This window comes from Eretmochelys imbricata, chromosome 20 (assembly GCF_965152235.1).
Source record: "Eretmochelys imbricata isolate rEreImb1 chromosome 20, rEreImb1.hap1, whole genome shotgun sequence".
Taxonomy (NCBI): Eukaryota; Metazoa; Chordata; order Testudines; family Cheloniidae; genus Eretmochelys; species Eretmochelys imbricata.
In genome coordinates this window covers 1,600,961-1,613,741 of record NC_135591.1, presented here as the reverse complement: position 1 = coordinate 1,613,741, position 12,781 = coordinate 1,600,961, and the positions used below count along the sequence as shown (strand labels likewise).

General features: G+C 68.0%; 1 protein-coding gene across 3 annotated transcripts in view; it reads left to right on the top strand.

Annotated features, from left to right (window-relative positions):
• KMT2D (lysine methyltransferase 2D) overlaps window positions 1–12,781 on the top strand; it is a 49,557-nt gene that overhangs the window by 27,109 nt on the left and 9,667 nt on the right. For all 3 annotated transcript variants that reach the window (XM_077838946.1, XM_077838945.1, XM_077838947.1), the window contains exons 31-42: window positions 4–1,761; window positions 2,309–2,482; window positions 2,983–3,131; window positions 3,745–5,789; window positions 6,320–6,443; window positions 6,542–6,629; window positions 6,921–6,987; window positions 7,255–7,487; window positions 7,770–11,162; window positions 11,308–11,451; window positions 12,066–12,230; window positions 12,412–12,568. In XM_077838946.1, the coding sequence (XP_077695072.1) occupies window positions 4–1,761; window positions 2,309–2,482; window positions 2,983–3,131; window positions 3,745–5,789; window positions 6,320–6,443; window positions 6,542–6,629; window positions 6,921–6,987; window positions 7,255–7,487; window positions 7,770–11,162; window positions 11,308–11,451; window positions 12,066–12,230; window positions 12,412–12,568 (8,497 nt within the window). The remainder of the gene's footprint in view (window positions 1–3; window positions 1,762–2,308; window positions 2,483–2,982; window positions 3,132–3,744; window positions 5,790–6,319; window positions 6,444–6,541; window positions 6,630–6,920; window positions 6,988–7,254; window positions 7,488–7,769; window positions 11,163–11,307; window positions 11,452–12,065; window positions 12,231–12,411; window positions 12,569–12,781) is intronic.

Sequence of the window (12,781 nt, the reverse complement as noted above, 5' to 3'; positions counted from 1 at the left end):
CAGCAGGCCGAGAGCCAGATCAACAAGCAGACCAAAGGGGAGGTGCTGCGCAAGCCTGAGAGACCCGCGCTGCACCTGAGGATCCCGCCCCAGCAGGGGGCGCTGCCTGGTGCTGCGGGGCAGCCTGTCTACATCAACAGCCCGCTGGCCCTGCCTGGCTCCACGGACGGGTTCCTGAAGTCCCCTGCTGGCGCCGAAGCGGGGGCCGAGTCCAGCGAGCTCTCCCTCAAGCTTCCTTCCCAAGTGCCTTCGCACGACCCCTACAGCATGGCCCCCACCTACCCGCTGGAGCCCCGCTTCCCCTCGCCCCTGGGCCAGAGTCCCACTGCCGGAGCTGCCTTTCAGCCCTTCCCCACACAACAGCAGCAGCAGCTCCTGCCCACTCCCCGGCCGGCCCTGGGCCCCCAGCCTCCGGAGTTCCACCCCACCTCCCCTGGACCCCCCCGGCACCAGCCCTCCACCCCAGACCCCTTCCTGAAACCTCGCTGCCTCAGTGGCTCTCTGGACAACCTGTCGGTGCCAGGGAGCCCTGGGGCCAGGCCCCCCGAGCCGCTGCTCTCACCCCCTCCGTTCGGGGAGCAGAAGCGGAGCCTGGAGGCTGGGGGGCTGCAGGTGAAGAAGGAGGAAGGGGGCCCGGGAGTGTGTTCTCCTGGCTACGTGGCTGCCATGGGCTACGCCGATTCCCCGTCCCACCTCTCCTCCGCCGAGCTGAAGGCGGCCGACGTGTTCAAAGCCCCCCTGACCCCACGGGTCTCTCAGGTAGAGCCACAGAGCCCAGGGCTCGCGCATCCGCATCCCCAGGCTCTGGCCCCCTCACCTCCCAGCCATCCCGACCTCTACAGGCAGTCGCCCTCCGTGTCCTGCTACTCGGACCCCTATGCCCAGCCCCCCCTGACGCCCCGGCCACAGCCCCCCGAGAGCTGCTGTGCCCTGCCCCCCAGGTCCTTGCCTTCCGACCCCTTCTCCCGCGTCCCCGCCAGCCCACAGTCCCAGTCCAGCTCCCAGTCCCCACTCACCCCCCGGCCACTCTCCAATGAGGCTTGCTGTCAGTCACCCGTCACCCCTCGCTTCCAGTCCCCCGACCCCTACTCCAGACCCCCCTCGCGCCCCCAGTCCCGGGACCCCTTTGCCCCCCTGCACAAGCCCCCGCGGCCCCAAATGCCTGACTCCGGCTTCAAATCGATCCCAGTCTCCCACAATCCCCCAGCTGGTGGGGGCTTCCCTCCAGCCCAGCCCAGTGACCCTCACTCCAAGGGGCCGGGAAGCCAGCAGCCCCCCTTTGCCCGCTCCCCCGGAGCCAGCGTCTTCCCTGGCGTCCCGGCGCAGATGCGGTTCACCTTCCCCCCAGCTGTCTCGGAGACCCTCAAGGGTTCCCCTTCCCACCAACCCCATGGGATGAACAGCCATTTCGCCTCTAGCCAGCCCGTGGGCAAGCCCCAAAGCACCAACTATGCCTCCTCGCCCAGCTTCCACCAGGCCGGTAGCCCCCTGGGGCCTGGCAACTGCCCTGCTGAAACCTACAGCCTCTCTCCCCTGCGGCCCCCCTCGGTGCTGCCACAGCAACCCCCCCACCCGCAGCAGCAGCAGGACAGCTCCCTGACCTACTTGCCCCGAGCCGGGATGGCGCTGCCAGCTGACAAGCGGGACGAGGTGGTGTCGGGGATCTCTGCTCTCCCCAGCCGGGAGCTGCCTGAGCTGCCCATCAGCCAGGAGGGCACCCTCGGCAGCGTCAGCCAGTCGGAGCTGGAGAAGCAGAGGCAGGTGAGCGCTCCGCTTTCTCCTTAACCCTTGGGGGTGACTTGGCTTTGGGGGCACTGGCTCGGGGCACCGTTGAGCACAGACCAGGTGCACGGCGAATCAGAGGTCGAGCTGGGACTGCTGGCTCCCAATCCCCCCTGCTCTAACCACTGCACCCTGCTGCCCTCCCAGCGCCAGGCACAGGATGTGTGAGTGCTGGTGGGGGCTGAGCCCAGGGACACCGTGACGTCGCCTAGAGGATACAAGGGAGAGCTGGAGCCCAGGGAATGGCTCTTTGCCCTCTAGTCTCTTTTACTTGCATGGACTGGGGCTTGGGTGCTGTTCCCGGCTCTGCTGTTAACTTGCTGGGTGACTTGGGCAAGGCCCTCTCCCTCTCCGTGCCTCAGTTTACCCTCCCAACTGTGTCAGTCTAGTCAACTTAGGCAGAGAGTCTCCAAGCTGCCCTGGATGTCCTGTCCCCGCTCCGTCCCCCAGATGCTCAGGGGTAGGGAGGTGAGTTCCCAGGGTGCTGTCTAGGCCCTGCTGTAAGGGTGCATCCCTCATCTCCCAGCGCCAGAGACTCCGCGAGCTCCTCATCCGCCAGCAGATCCAGAGGAACAACCTGCGGCAGGAGAAGGAAAGTGCGGCCGCCGCCACCAGCTCCTCCCAGGCAGCGTGGAGTGCCGAAGCCAGCAGCCCGGCCTTCGAGCAGCTCAGGGGCCTGGCACCCTACCAGCCAGCACAGGTAGGGCAGGCCTGGCTGGGGCCACATGAACATCTCCATAGCCGTATGGGCCACGTCGTACTGGCCCCAGGGCCGCTGGCCTGGCCCGGCCCGGCCCCAGGGGCAGTCGGAGCCGGCCACTGTGGATTTGGTTCTGCACGTTGACGAACACAGCGCTTCGACAAGCCCCGCGCTCCCACGAGGGCCCCTCTGAATGGGACAGAGGGCCGGGGGCTGGGGGCACAGATCTGGAAGTGCCTGTCACCTGGGGAGCTCCCTGCTGCAGGGTGTCACCAGACAAAGCGCATGGGGAGACTCGGATGGGGCTGGGGCTAGTCCCGAACGAGGGCAGCAAGGTGCACTAGTTAGAGCTGCCCGTTGCCTGCAGCAGAGAAGCTTGAGCCTAGGCTGGGGTCAGGAGGGAAGTCAGGATCCCTCACAGCTGGAGGGGAAGGGTGCAGGCGAGGGAGTGATCTGTAGGAGTCGGGGTACAGGTGGAGTCGCTCTTCCTTCCTTCCCAGGACAAGAGCACCCTCGGGAATCTGCCCGCAGCCCCTGGTAGCAGCAAACTCTCTGGGCCAGTTATGGTGCCCGTGGCCTTCGCACCGGACGAACGGCTTTCTCGCCCGCCGCCTGCCGCCACGCCCTCCTCCATGGACCTCAACGGCAGGTGCGTGTCCCCACAGGTGCTGGAGGCGAGCAGTGCTCTGGCCTTGCTGCACTCACAGCGGGGAGAGGGCAGGGCACGGCACTTCACTTACCCATCAGACCCTGCCCTCATCTACACGTGGGGAAACTGAGGCCCACTAGTACTCAGCGAGTTTGTGGCAGAGCTGGGAATAGAACTGAGGAGACCTTGCTCCCAGGCCCAGCTGGTCAGAGAGCCTCGCTCCCCTCTCTGGAATCCACTGGGGGAGTGGGGGGCTGGGATTTCTGGGGCGGCCCCCGTTGACAGGGTGCCGTCACTGAGCCCCCATCCCCTGACATCAGACGTGGGTGGGGAAAGCCGTTGGCAGGTCTGCTGGGGATCCAGCCTGTCCGACAGGAGCCCCTCAGCGGGGCGATGCCGTGCTGGGGCGTGGCCAGCCCGTGTCCGCTTCCAGAAGCCCCAGCTGCTGCTGACCTGCCCCTGGGGTGGGCGAGCGAGGGAGCTCCTTGGCTGTGGCTCTGCCCTTGGGCTGCCTGAAGGCTGTGGCACAGGCACCCTGTGCGGGCCAGGAGCTGCACCTCCTGGGGCGCCCGAGGCAGGGGCCGCTCCCTGACCCTCCCTGTCTGTGTTGCAGGCCGGCGGTGGGAGCCCCCCAGACCTTCTTCCCGCGCGGCATGTTCCAGGGGCCCTCGCCGCAGCAGCAGCAGATGTGGCAGCAGCAGGCAGCCGTGCGGCTCCCCAGCCCGGCCCGCTTCCAGCAGCCGCCTGGCCACGAGCTCGGCCGGCCGGCGCTGGGGGGCCTGGCTGGGCGCGTGCCGGGCCCTGCCGAGCAGATCCCATCCTCGCCCGGCGCCATGGGGGCCCAGTTCATTGAGCTGCGGCACAACTCCCAGAAGGGGGCAGCCGGGGGCATGGGCTCCCCCTTTGTCCAGCAGGGCCCCCCGGCCAGGCCACGCTTCTTCCTGCCCGGCGACGAGAGCTCCAGCCAGGCCCTGCGTGCCTCTGTCATGCCTCTGGCAGCCCCGGTCCTGCAGCCCCCGAAGCTGCCGGCCCCTCTGCCGCCCTCTGCTTCTTCCCCGCAGGGGGCTCAGCGGAGCCACCAGCCTCCCCCCAAAAGTGGCCCTCCGCTGCCCCCGCCTGCCAGCGGCCTGGAGCTGCAGCACGGGCCGCCCCGCCCGCTGTCGTCCACCAGCCTGCGCCCCGAGGGCCCCAAGGACAGCCCTGCCATGGAGCCCCCGCTGGCTCCGGCCCCGGCTCCAGCTCCCAGCAAGAGCCACCTGGCGCTGGAGGGCGGGCGGCTCCCGTGCGAGGTGCCGGGGGAGCCCGACCTGGACGACGACTTTGACTCCCACAAGGACCTGGAGGACGACGACCTGGCCAACCTGAGCCTGGACCCGGACGTGGCCAAGGGGGACGACGACCTGGGCAACCTGGACAACCTGGAGACCAACGACCCCCACCTGGACGACCTGCTGAATGGCGACGAGTTCGACCTGCTGGCCTACACCGACCCCGAGCTGGACACGGGCGACAAGAAGGACATCTTCAACGAGCACCTGCGCCTGGTGGAGTCGGCCAACGAGAAGGCTGAGCGTGAGGCCCTGCTCAAGAGGGAGCCAGCTGGGCCCTGCCCCAAGGGCCCCGGGGAGCCCAAGGAGCTGGCACCCCCCAGGGAAGGGCTGGCGCCTGCCCCCTGCCCCTCCAGCACGGCACCTGCTCCCCACCCGACCTTCAAGGCCCAGGCCAGCATCCTGGAAGCCAAGCCGGCCTCCCTGCCGGCCAGCGTCCAGCCCAAGCTGGAGGATGGCTGCCTGAAGACATCCCCCTGCCAGTTCAACGCCGGCGCCTCTGACCGCCTCCCGGTCCCCATCAAGTCGGAGGCCCTCCAGGGGGCCGAGAAAATGGCTGCCTCCCTAGGCCTGACGCTCAAGCCTGGCCAGAACCTGTTGAATCCCGGAGCAGGGCCCATGCGGCTCGGCACAGCCCCCTTCCCAAACAACGGCCAACCTGCCACCTCTGGCTCAGACAAGGGCTCCTACGCTGCTCCGGGCCGCGGGCTGGCAGCCAGCCAGAGCAGTGCCCTGCTGGAGCTGGATGGAGGGGCCTTGGGCCTGGCCAACGCCCAGCACTCGCCGGCTGATGACCTAGAGAAGATGGAGAGCTCCCTGGTGGCCAGCGAGCTGCCTCTGCTCATCGAGGACCTGCTGGAGCACGAGAAGAAGGAGCTGCAGAAGAAGCAGCAGATGTCGGCCCACTTGCCGGGGGGCGCCCAGCACCTCCAGACTGTGCAGCAGCACTCCGTTCTGGCTCACCCTGCGGGGCCAGCCCAGCCCCCGGACGGGCAGGCTCCCCGCCTGGTGGGGCCCCAGCAACAGCTGCAGCTGGGCCTCATCGCCAGGCAGCAGAACCTGGTGCCCACGCAACAGCTGATGACGCAGCAGCAGCGGGTGGTGGGACCCCAGCAGGGCCAGGGGCTGGCCCCACACATGGCGCAGCCCCAGCCCCACGTCCTCGCCGCCCAGCACGGCGTCCAGCCGGCGCTGACCCCACAGCCAAACCAGCAGCAGGTGCTGGTGCAGAAGCAGATACCTGGGGTGCAGCCGACCCCCATGGGCATGAAACCCCAGCAGCTTGTCATGCAGCAGCACCAGCTGGCCAACAGCTTCTTCCCTGACACAGGTAGGAGCCAGCGGGGGCAAAGGGATGGCAGACTTTTGAGGTCCCAAGTTCAGATCTGGCCCCACATCTGGGGAAACCCCTCCCCATTTGAAGGGAGCTGGGGGGGTCTCGGTGGAGGAGCATTCCCTTGGCACTGGGCGACCACAGCTGACCAGCCAAGGACTGAACGAGAGTGGGAAGCTGAGGGGTGACCCCGTCCGACCTGGGTGGGGCATGCTGGGGAGTCGTCCTGTTTCCTGCCCCCACAGGAGCGTGGATGGGGCCTGTGCCAACTGCCTGCTCAGGCCGTGGAGAGCAGCTCCATCCCCGCTTGGGCCCGCCAAACATGGATGCTGGAAATGGGCACCCTTTAGCCACGTCTGTTGTCAGCTGCCCCTCTCTGGGTTGGGGGCACTGAGACTCCCACGTAGGGGGTGGCGGTTCCTCCTGTGGTCTCGGAGCCTGGTGGGCGTTAGCCGGGGGAAGCAGCTGGGTCTGCCAGGGGTGGGAGCCCTGCAGCGGGCTCTGGCTGACGCTCCCTCTCCACGCAGACCTGGATAAGTTTGCGGCTGAGGACATCATGGACCCCATTGCCAAGGCCAAGATGGTAGCGCTGAAGGGCATCAAGAAGGTGATGGCTCAGGGAAGCATTGGGGTGGCCCCTGGGATGAACAGGTAAGAGGGGGGCATGTGTGGGAGGGAGGGAGGCAGGCAGGCGGCTGAGGGCAGGAGCAGTTCCTGGTTCATTCTTCTCTCTTGATTTGGTTCCAAAGGCAACAGGTGTCCCTGCTGGCTCAGCGGCTCTCGGGAGCCACGGCCACGGCTGAAATGCAGAACCACGTCCCAGCTGGGAGCGGACAGGTGAGCACGTGGCTGTCTGGACCCCCCGTGCTGCCTTGCCTAGCAAATACCCAGCACCGGGGCGTCTCCGCCACCATTCTGGGGCTCGTGTGTGAGATGAGTTGGGTGGGTCACGGGCGTCTGTACCGGGAATCGCCCTTGCAGACGGGCCGAGTGTGTGGAGGCTGCAAGGGGGAGGGTGTCAGTGTGAGGGGCAGCACTGGGCAGGGCAGGGGCAGGGGGCAGTGTGTGGTACTGGGGGCTGGGGTGGGGGGCGTGCACATGATCATAAACATTCTCCATCTCTCCTAGGAGCGAAGTGGCAGCGACCCATCTCAGACCCGCCCCAACCCACCCACCTTCGCTCAGGGCGTCATCAGTAAGTAGCTGGTGTTGGGGGGCAAGTTTGGGGGAACCCCCTGCCTGGGGGAGCCCCCTGCCAGGAGGGGGGTCACTTGGAGGGTTGTATGGGCTGGCCCTGGGCATTGGGCTGCCGCCCACCTTCTTGGTGCTGTGTGGGACTTGGCTGTGAATGGAAATGCTGGGTTTTCTCTGAGCCTCGGTGACCGAGCTCGGGGGGGCCAGGGGCAGTGCGGGCGAGGAGCGTCTCCACGGCTCTGTCTCACCGCAGTGCCCCTCTCTGCAGACGAGGCCGACCAGCGGCAGTACGAGGAGTGGCTTTTCCACACCCAGCAGCTCCTGCAGATGCAGCTGAAGGTGCTGGAGGAGCAGATCGGCGTGCACCGCAAGTCCCGCAAGGCCCTGTGCGCCAAGCAGCGCACCGCCAAGAAGGCCGGCCGCGAGTTCCCCGAGGCCGACGCTGAGAAGCTCAAGCTGGTGACGGAGCAGCAGAGCAAGATCCAGAAGCAGCTGGACCAGGTGGGGGACTGGGGGAGGTGGAGCAAGCGTGCCAAGGGGGTGGGGGTGCTGGAGGAAGAGCCTGGGGATAGAGCAGCTGGAGGAGACAATGGCAGTGCACGGGGGGCAGCCTTCACCTGCAGGTGGGGCGAGTTTGTGGTTAGAGGTTGGCCGGGCTGGTGTGTGAGGGGTGGGGGGCGCCCTGGGCTCGGCTGTGGCGGGCGGGGGCCGGGCGGCTGCGCTGCTGCCCCCCCCTTCTCCCCCCCCGGCCGGCAGGCGGGCTGACGGCGCTCTCCCCGGCAGGTCCGGAAGCAGCAGAAGGAGCACACCAACCTGATGGCTGAGTACCGCAACAAGCAGCAGCAGCACCAGCAGAGTGCCGCCGCTCTGGCCCTCAGCCCCTCGCAGAGCCCCCGGCTCCTGGCCAAGCTCCCAGGGCAGCTGCTCGCCGCCCACGGTGTCCAGCCACAGCTCCCCCAGCAAACGGGGGCCATGGTGGGGGCGCAAGGCCTGGGCCAGCAGCCCAACCAGCTGGCAGGGCAAGCAGGCGGCGTGCGCTTGCCCCAGGGCGGCGTCTCCATGGCGGTCCAGCAGGGCCTGTCCTTCCTGGGCAACGCCGCCGTCCCCAGCACGTCCAGCAGCTTCTTCCCTGGGAGTCCCGCGCTCCGGGGGCTGGCCGCCGACACCCGGCTGATGCAGGAGAGGCAGTTGCAGAGGATGCAGCTGGCTCAGAAACTGCAGCAGCAGCAAAGCATGCTGGGACAGGTGTCGTTGCAGCAGCAAAGCATGCTGGGACAGGTGTCGCTGCAGCAGCCGCAGCAGCAAAGCATGCTGGGACAGGTGTCGCTGCAGCAGCCGCAGCAGCAAAGCATGCTGGGACAGGTGTCGCAGCAGCAAAGCATGCTGGGACAGGTGTCGCAGCCGCAGCAGCAAAGCATGCTGGGACAGGTGTCGTCGCCGCAGCCGCAGCAGCAGCAGCAAAGCATGCTGGGACAGGTGCAGCAGCAGCAAAGCATGCTGGGACAGGTGTCGTCACCGCAGCAGCAGCAGCAAAGCATGCTGGGACAGGTGCAACAGCAGCAAAGCATGCTGGGACAGGTGTCGTCATCGCAGCAGCAGCAGCAAAACATGCTGGGACAGGTGTTGCAGCCGCAGCAGCAGCAGCAAAGCATGCTGGGACAGGTGTCATCGCAGCAGCAGCAGCAAAGCATGCTGGGACAGGTGTCGTCATCGCAGCAGCCGCAGCAGCAGAGCATGCTGGGACAGGTGTCGCAGCCGCAGCAGCAGAGCATGCTGGGACAGGTGCAGCAGCCCCCTGCTCCCCAGCAGGGCGGTGGGGGGCAGCCCATGGTTCCGAAGCAGCAGGGCATCCTGGTCCAGCAGCTCTCGCCGCAGCCGCAGCCAGGGATGATGGGGCACTCCCAGGCGTCCATGCTGCAGCATCAGGGCGTGGCGGGCCGCCAGAACCCCCCGAGGCAGGTGCTGTTAGCGCCCCACCAGCAGAGGGTGCTGGGCTCGCCTCAGCTGGTGCAGCAAACTCAGGGCCTCGTGGGCCACCGGCTGATTTTATCGCCGGCGCAGCAGCAGCAGGCCGGACTTCTGGGCCAGTCACGGCCCTTGCTGATGCAACAGCAGCAGAGCTCTCGCGCCCAGCATCAGGCCCTGCTGGGGCAGGGGCAGGCCGCCCAGCCGGGCCTCGTGGGGCAGGGGCAGGCCGCCAAGCAGCAGCTACCGCACTTTCCACAGCATGGGGCCCTGGGTCAGTCCCCCTCCATGCCACACTTGAGTCAGGGAGGTCAGCCAGCCCCGCAGGGCGCGGCCGCCAAGGAGCAGCAGGGAGGGGCAGAGAGCGCTGTGCTGCCCCCAGAGGGTGCCGAGGGCAGGGGGCAGCATCAGGTTCAGCTGACCGCCGCCGTGGGTGGGCCGGGCAGCCAGGACCTCGGGGGGCAGCTGCACATGGGCCCTCAGGAGCAGCCGGGCATTCAGAACCTCAGTCCCCTGGCGCTGGCCAGCCAGGAGCAGCAGCTGCAGAAACACCAGCCTGAGCTGGGGCAGCAGCCGGCCATGGCGAGCTCCCTGCAGCTCCAGCAGCCGCAGCGAATGCAGGGGGGCCAGCAGCAAAGCAGCCTGCTTCATCCGCCGCTGCAGAACAGCGGGGGGCTGGCGCAGCTGGGGGGCGCCATGAGGCAAGAGCAGCCGCACTCGGACCCTGCCCAGGGGCCTCACTTGCTGGCCCCGCAGGGCTCGGTGGCAGAACAGCAACAGCAGCCCGGGAGCATGACGAGCCAGGCACAAAGGATTGCAGGCCAGCCGCCGACACAAAGCCAAGAACAGCAGCCGAAAGGGCCGGTGGGCCAGCGGCTTCCCAGCCCAGCAGGGCAGCACAAGGCTGGGCCGATGGGGCAGCCGCAGCAGAGCCTGCTAGTCCCGCAGGCATCCCATGCACAGAGTATCCTGAGCCAGGTGTCCGCTCCAGTGATGGGCCAGTTCCGAGCTCAGCTGCAAGGCGTCATCTCCAAAAGCCCGCAGCTGCGGCACCTCACCCCGCAGCAGCAGCAGCAGCTGCAGGCCATCCTGGTGCAGCGCCACCAGCAGAGCCTGCTGCAGCAGAGCCAGGCACTGAGGCAGGCCGGCCCCTTCCCGGGGCAGGCCCAGGCATCGCTGGAGCAGGGGCCGCACCCTTCCTCGGCCCTGCAGGCCTCCGTGGTGCGCCAGCAACCGAGGCAGCCGGGGACGGTGTTCCACGTCCGGCCAGCCGGCCCCTCCGCTGCTGCAGAGCAGATGCAGCCAGGGTTTGCCATGGAGCAGGCGACCAGCGGCCAGCAGAGAGTGCCGCTGAGCGCCCCCCAGCAGCCGCTGGCGGAGCTGGTGCACACGGCACTGGTGGGGCGTAGTCCCCAGCAGGGGGTGCTCAGACTCTCGGCCCCGCCGGCGGCCACCCCGGTCCAGGCGCCCATGAGCATGGTCAGCCTGGGCTCTGTGCATCAGCACCCCCCACCCAGCCGGGAACAGAGCCCCCAAGAGCCAAAGGAAGCCTCCCCGCCCACCCTGGCCAGGCCGCCCAGTGTGGCACAGAGCCCTGGGGCGCAGCCCGAGCACAGGCTGACGCCCACCCAGAATAGCTTCCTGGTGGAGCCGGTGCCCGCTGTCCCAAAGCCACCCCCCAGCCAAACCGGGGAGGAGTCCTTTGCTGGGACCCCTGGCCACTGGGAGCCAGCAGTGCAGGGTCCCAACTCCTCTCCCAGCATGGAGCCCATGGATGGATCGAGAAAGCCACTGGACCGCAGCCTGGCCGGGAGTCAAGTCAATGGGCAGGTGGTAGAAAGGACGGGTCCACAGGCCTCTCCTCTGGAAGGGGGGGCCCTGCCAACCGAGGCCCCTGGGGTCTGCATCAAGCAGGAGCCCAAGGAGGAGACGGCGCCGTGCGTGCTGGGCGGGGGCCAGGCTGTGAAACGCGAGGCCAACGGGGAGCCGGCGCCCACCGCAGCCAACAAGCTCCTGATGGGCGGCCAGCTGCTGGCGGGCGCCAGGTCTGAGGCTGGGCACCTGCTGCTGCAGAAGCTGCTGCGGGCCAAGAACGTGCAGCTGGCGTCGCAGTGCTCTGCCGAGGGGCTGCGGTCCGAGCTCAACGGGCACAGTGACGGCAAGCTCTCGGGGCTGGAGCAGAGGCTGCAGGCAGCAGCCCCAGGCAGAGAGGTGAGCAGGGGCCATGCCGGGTGTGTGGGGTGGGGTACGGCGGGGGGGGAATACAACGGTGTGCAGAGCACGCACCCGTCTCCTGCCCTGCAGTGTGGGTGGGGTGGGGCAGCAGGCAGCCCCGTGACTCACCCTCTCCCCACAGGATCCCTCCGCCAGCAAGAAGCCCCCGGCCCCGAAGCCCAAACGGGCCCAGAAGAGCGGGGAGCGAGTGGCCGCCTCCCGCAAGAAGCTGCGCAAGGAGGATGGGCTCAAATCCAGCGAGGCCCTAATGAAGCAGCTGAAGCAGGTAACCGCCGTCGCGTGCCCCCCGGCACCTCGCACAGCCCAACCTGGCCCTGCCGTTTCCAGGGGCTGGGACTGTGGGTCTCTCAAGGCTTCCTGGTCTGGTCAGGTCGCACACTGGGGGGCCCCAATCCGGGGGTGGGGGCCAAGTTCCCTCTAAGCTGGGTGCTCCTGCAGGGGCTCAGGGCTGCAGTGGGGGGGGGCTCTCCCCGCCAGCCCCTGCATGGACCTGCTGCAGCTGGGGAGGGCTGGTGGGAGTCCTCTCTCCCCACCGCAGCCCCTGGGCAGACTGCACCCCAGAACCCTCACCCCCACCCCAACCCTCTGCCTCAGCCCTGAGCCTCCTCCTGCATCCCTCAGCCCCACCCCAGAGCCTGCTTCTCCCCCCCCCAGCCCTGAGCCCCCTCCCACATTTCAAACCCCTCGGCCCCACCACACATCACCTCCATATGGGTGCACATAACAAAATTCATTCCGCACATGGATGTAAAAACCGAGAGGGAACGCTGGGGGGTACCCTATCGCCTGTACCAGCCCAGAGGGGTTAAGCTGCCCACGCGTTCATGCCTCGGGCAGTTTTGGGGGTTTCCCCTCCTGACTGCCTCCCTCTCCCGACAGGAGCTCTCCCTGCTGCCCCTGGTGGAACCCACCATCACGGCCAACTTCAGCCTCTTTGCGCCCTTCGGCAGCAGCCCCATCAACGGCAAGAGCCAGCTGAAGGGGGCATTCGGCAGCGCCGTGCTGGACAGCGTCCCCGACTACTACACCCAGCTGCTCACCAAGGTACTGCCCGCCCCAGCCTGGGCAGGGCCCTGTGCCTCAGTCTCCCTATCTGTGGGTGAACTAACAGAGCTGAGCCACCCGCTTTGGGGAGGGGAGGCAGGAAGAGCAGGGATTGGGTGCGGGGGTGGGGGGCGGGATGCTGCCTGACAGTGACCATCCATGATGGATCCTCTCCCGGCAGAACAACCTGAGCAACCCGCCCACCCCACCCTCCTCGCTGCCCCCCACTCCGCCCCCCTCCGTGCAGCAGAAGATGGTGAATGGCGTCACCTCCTCGGAGGAGCTGGCCGAGCAGCCCAAGGAGCCGGACCAGGCCCGGGAAGCCGAAGGCCGGAAGGGTAAGGCGCGCGAGGGCTGCGCACCCAGCCCCACAGCTGGGGCCCAGGGGGGAGCTGCCGACCTACCCCTTCCCCAGGGGAGCAGAGAGCTCTGGTGGGGGGTTGTGTGGGTACCCCGGTGCCCCCTGCTGGCCAACCCGGGAGCAGCACTGATGGGATGTGGGAGGAGCTTCTGCCAGGGGCCGGGGGTGGGGCTGCTGTGCTGGGCGGCAT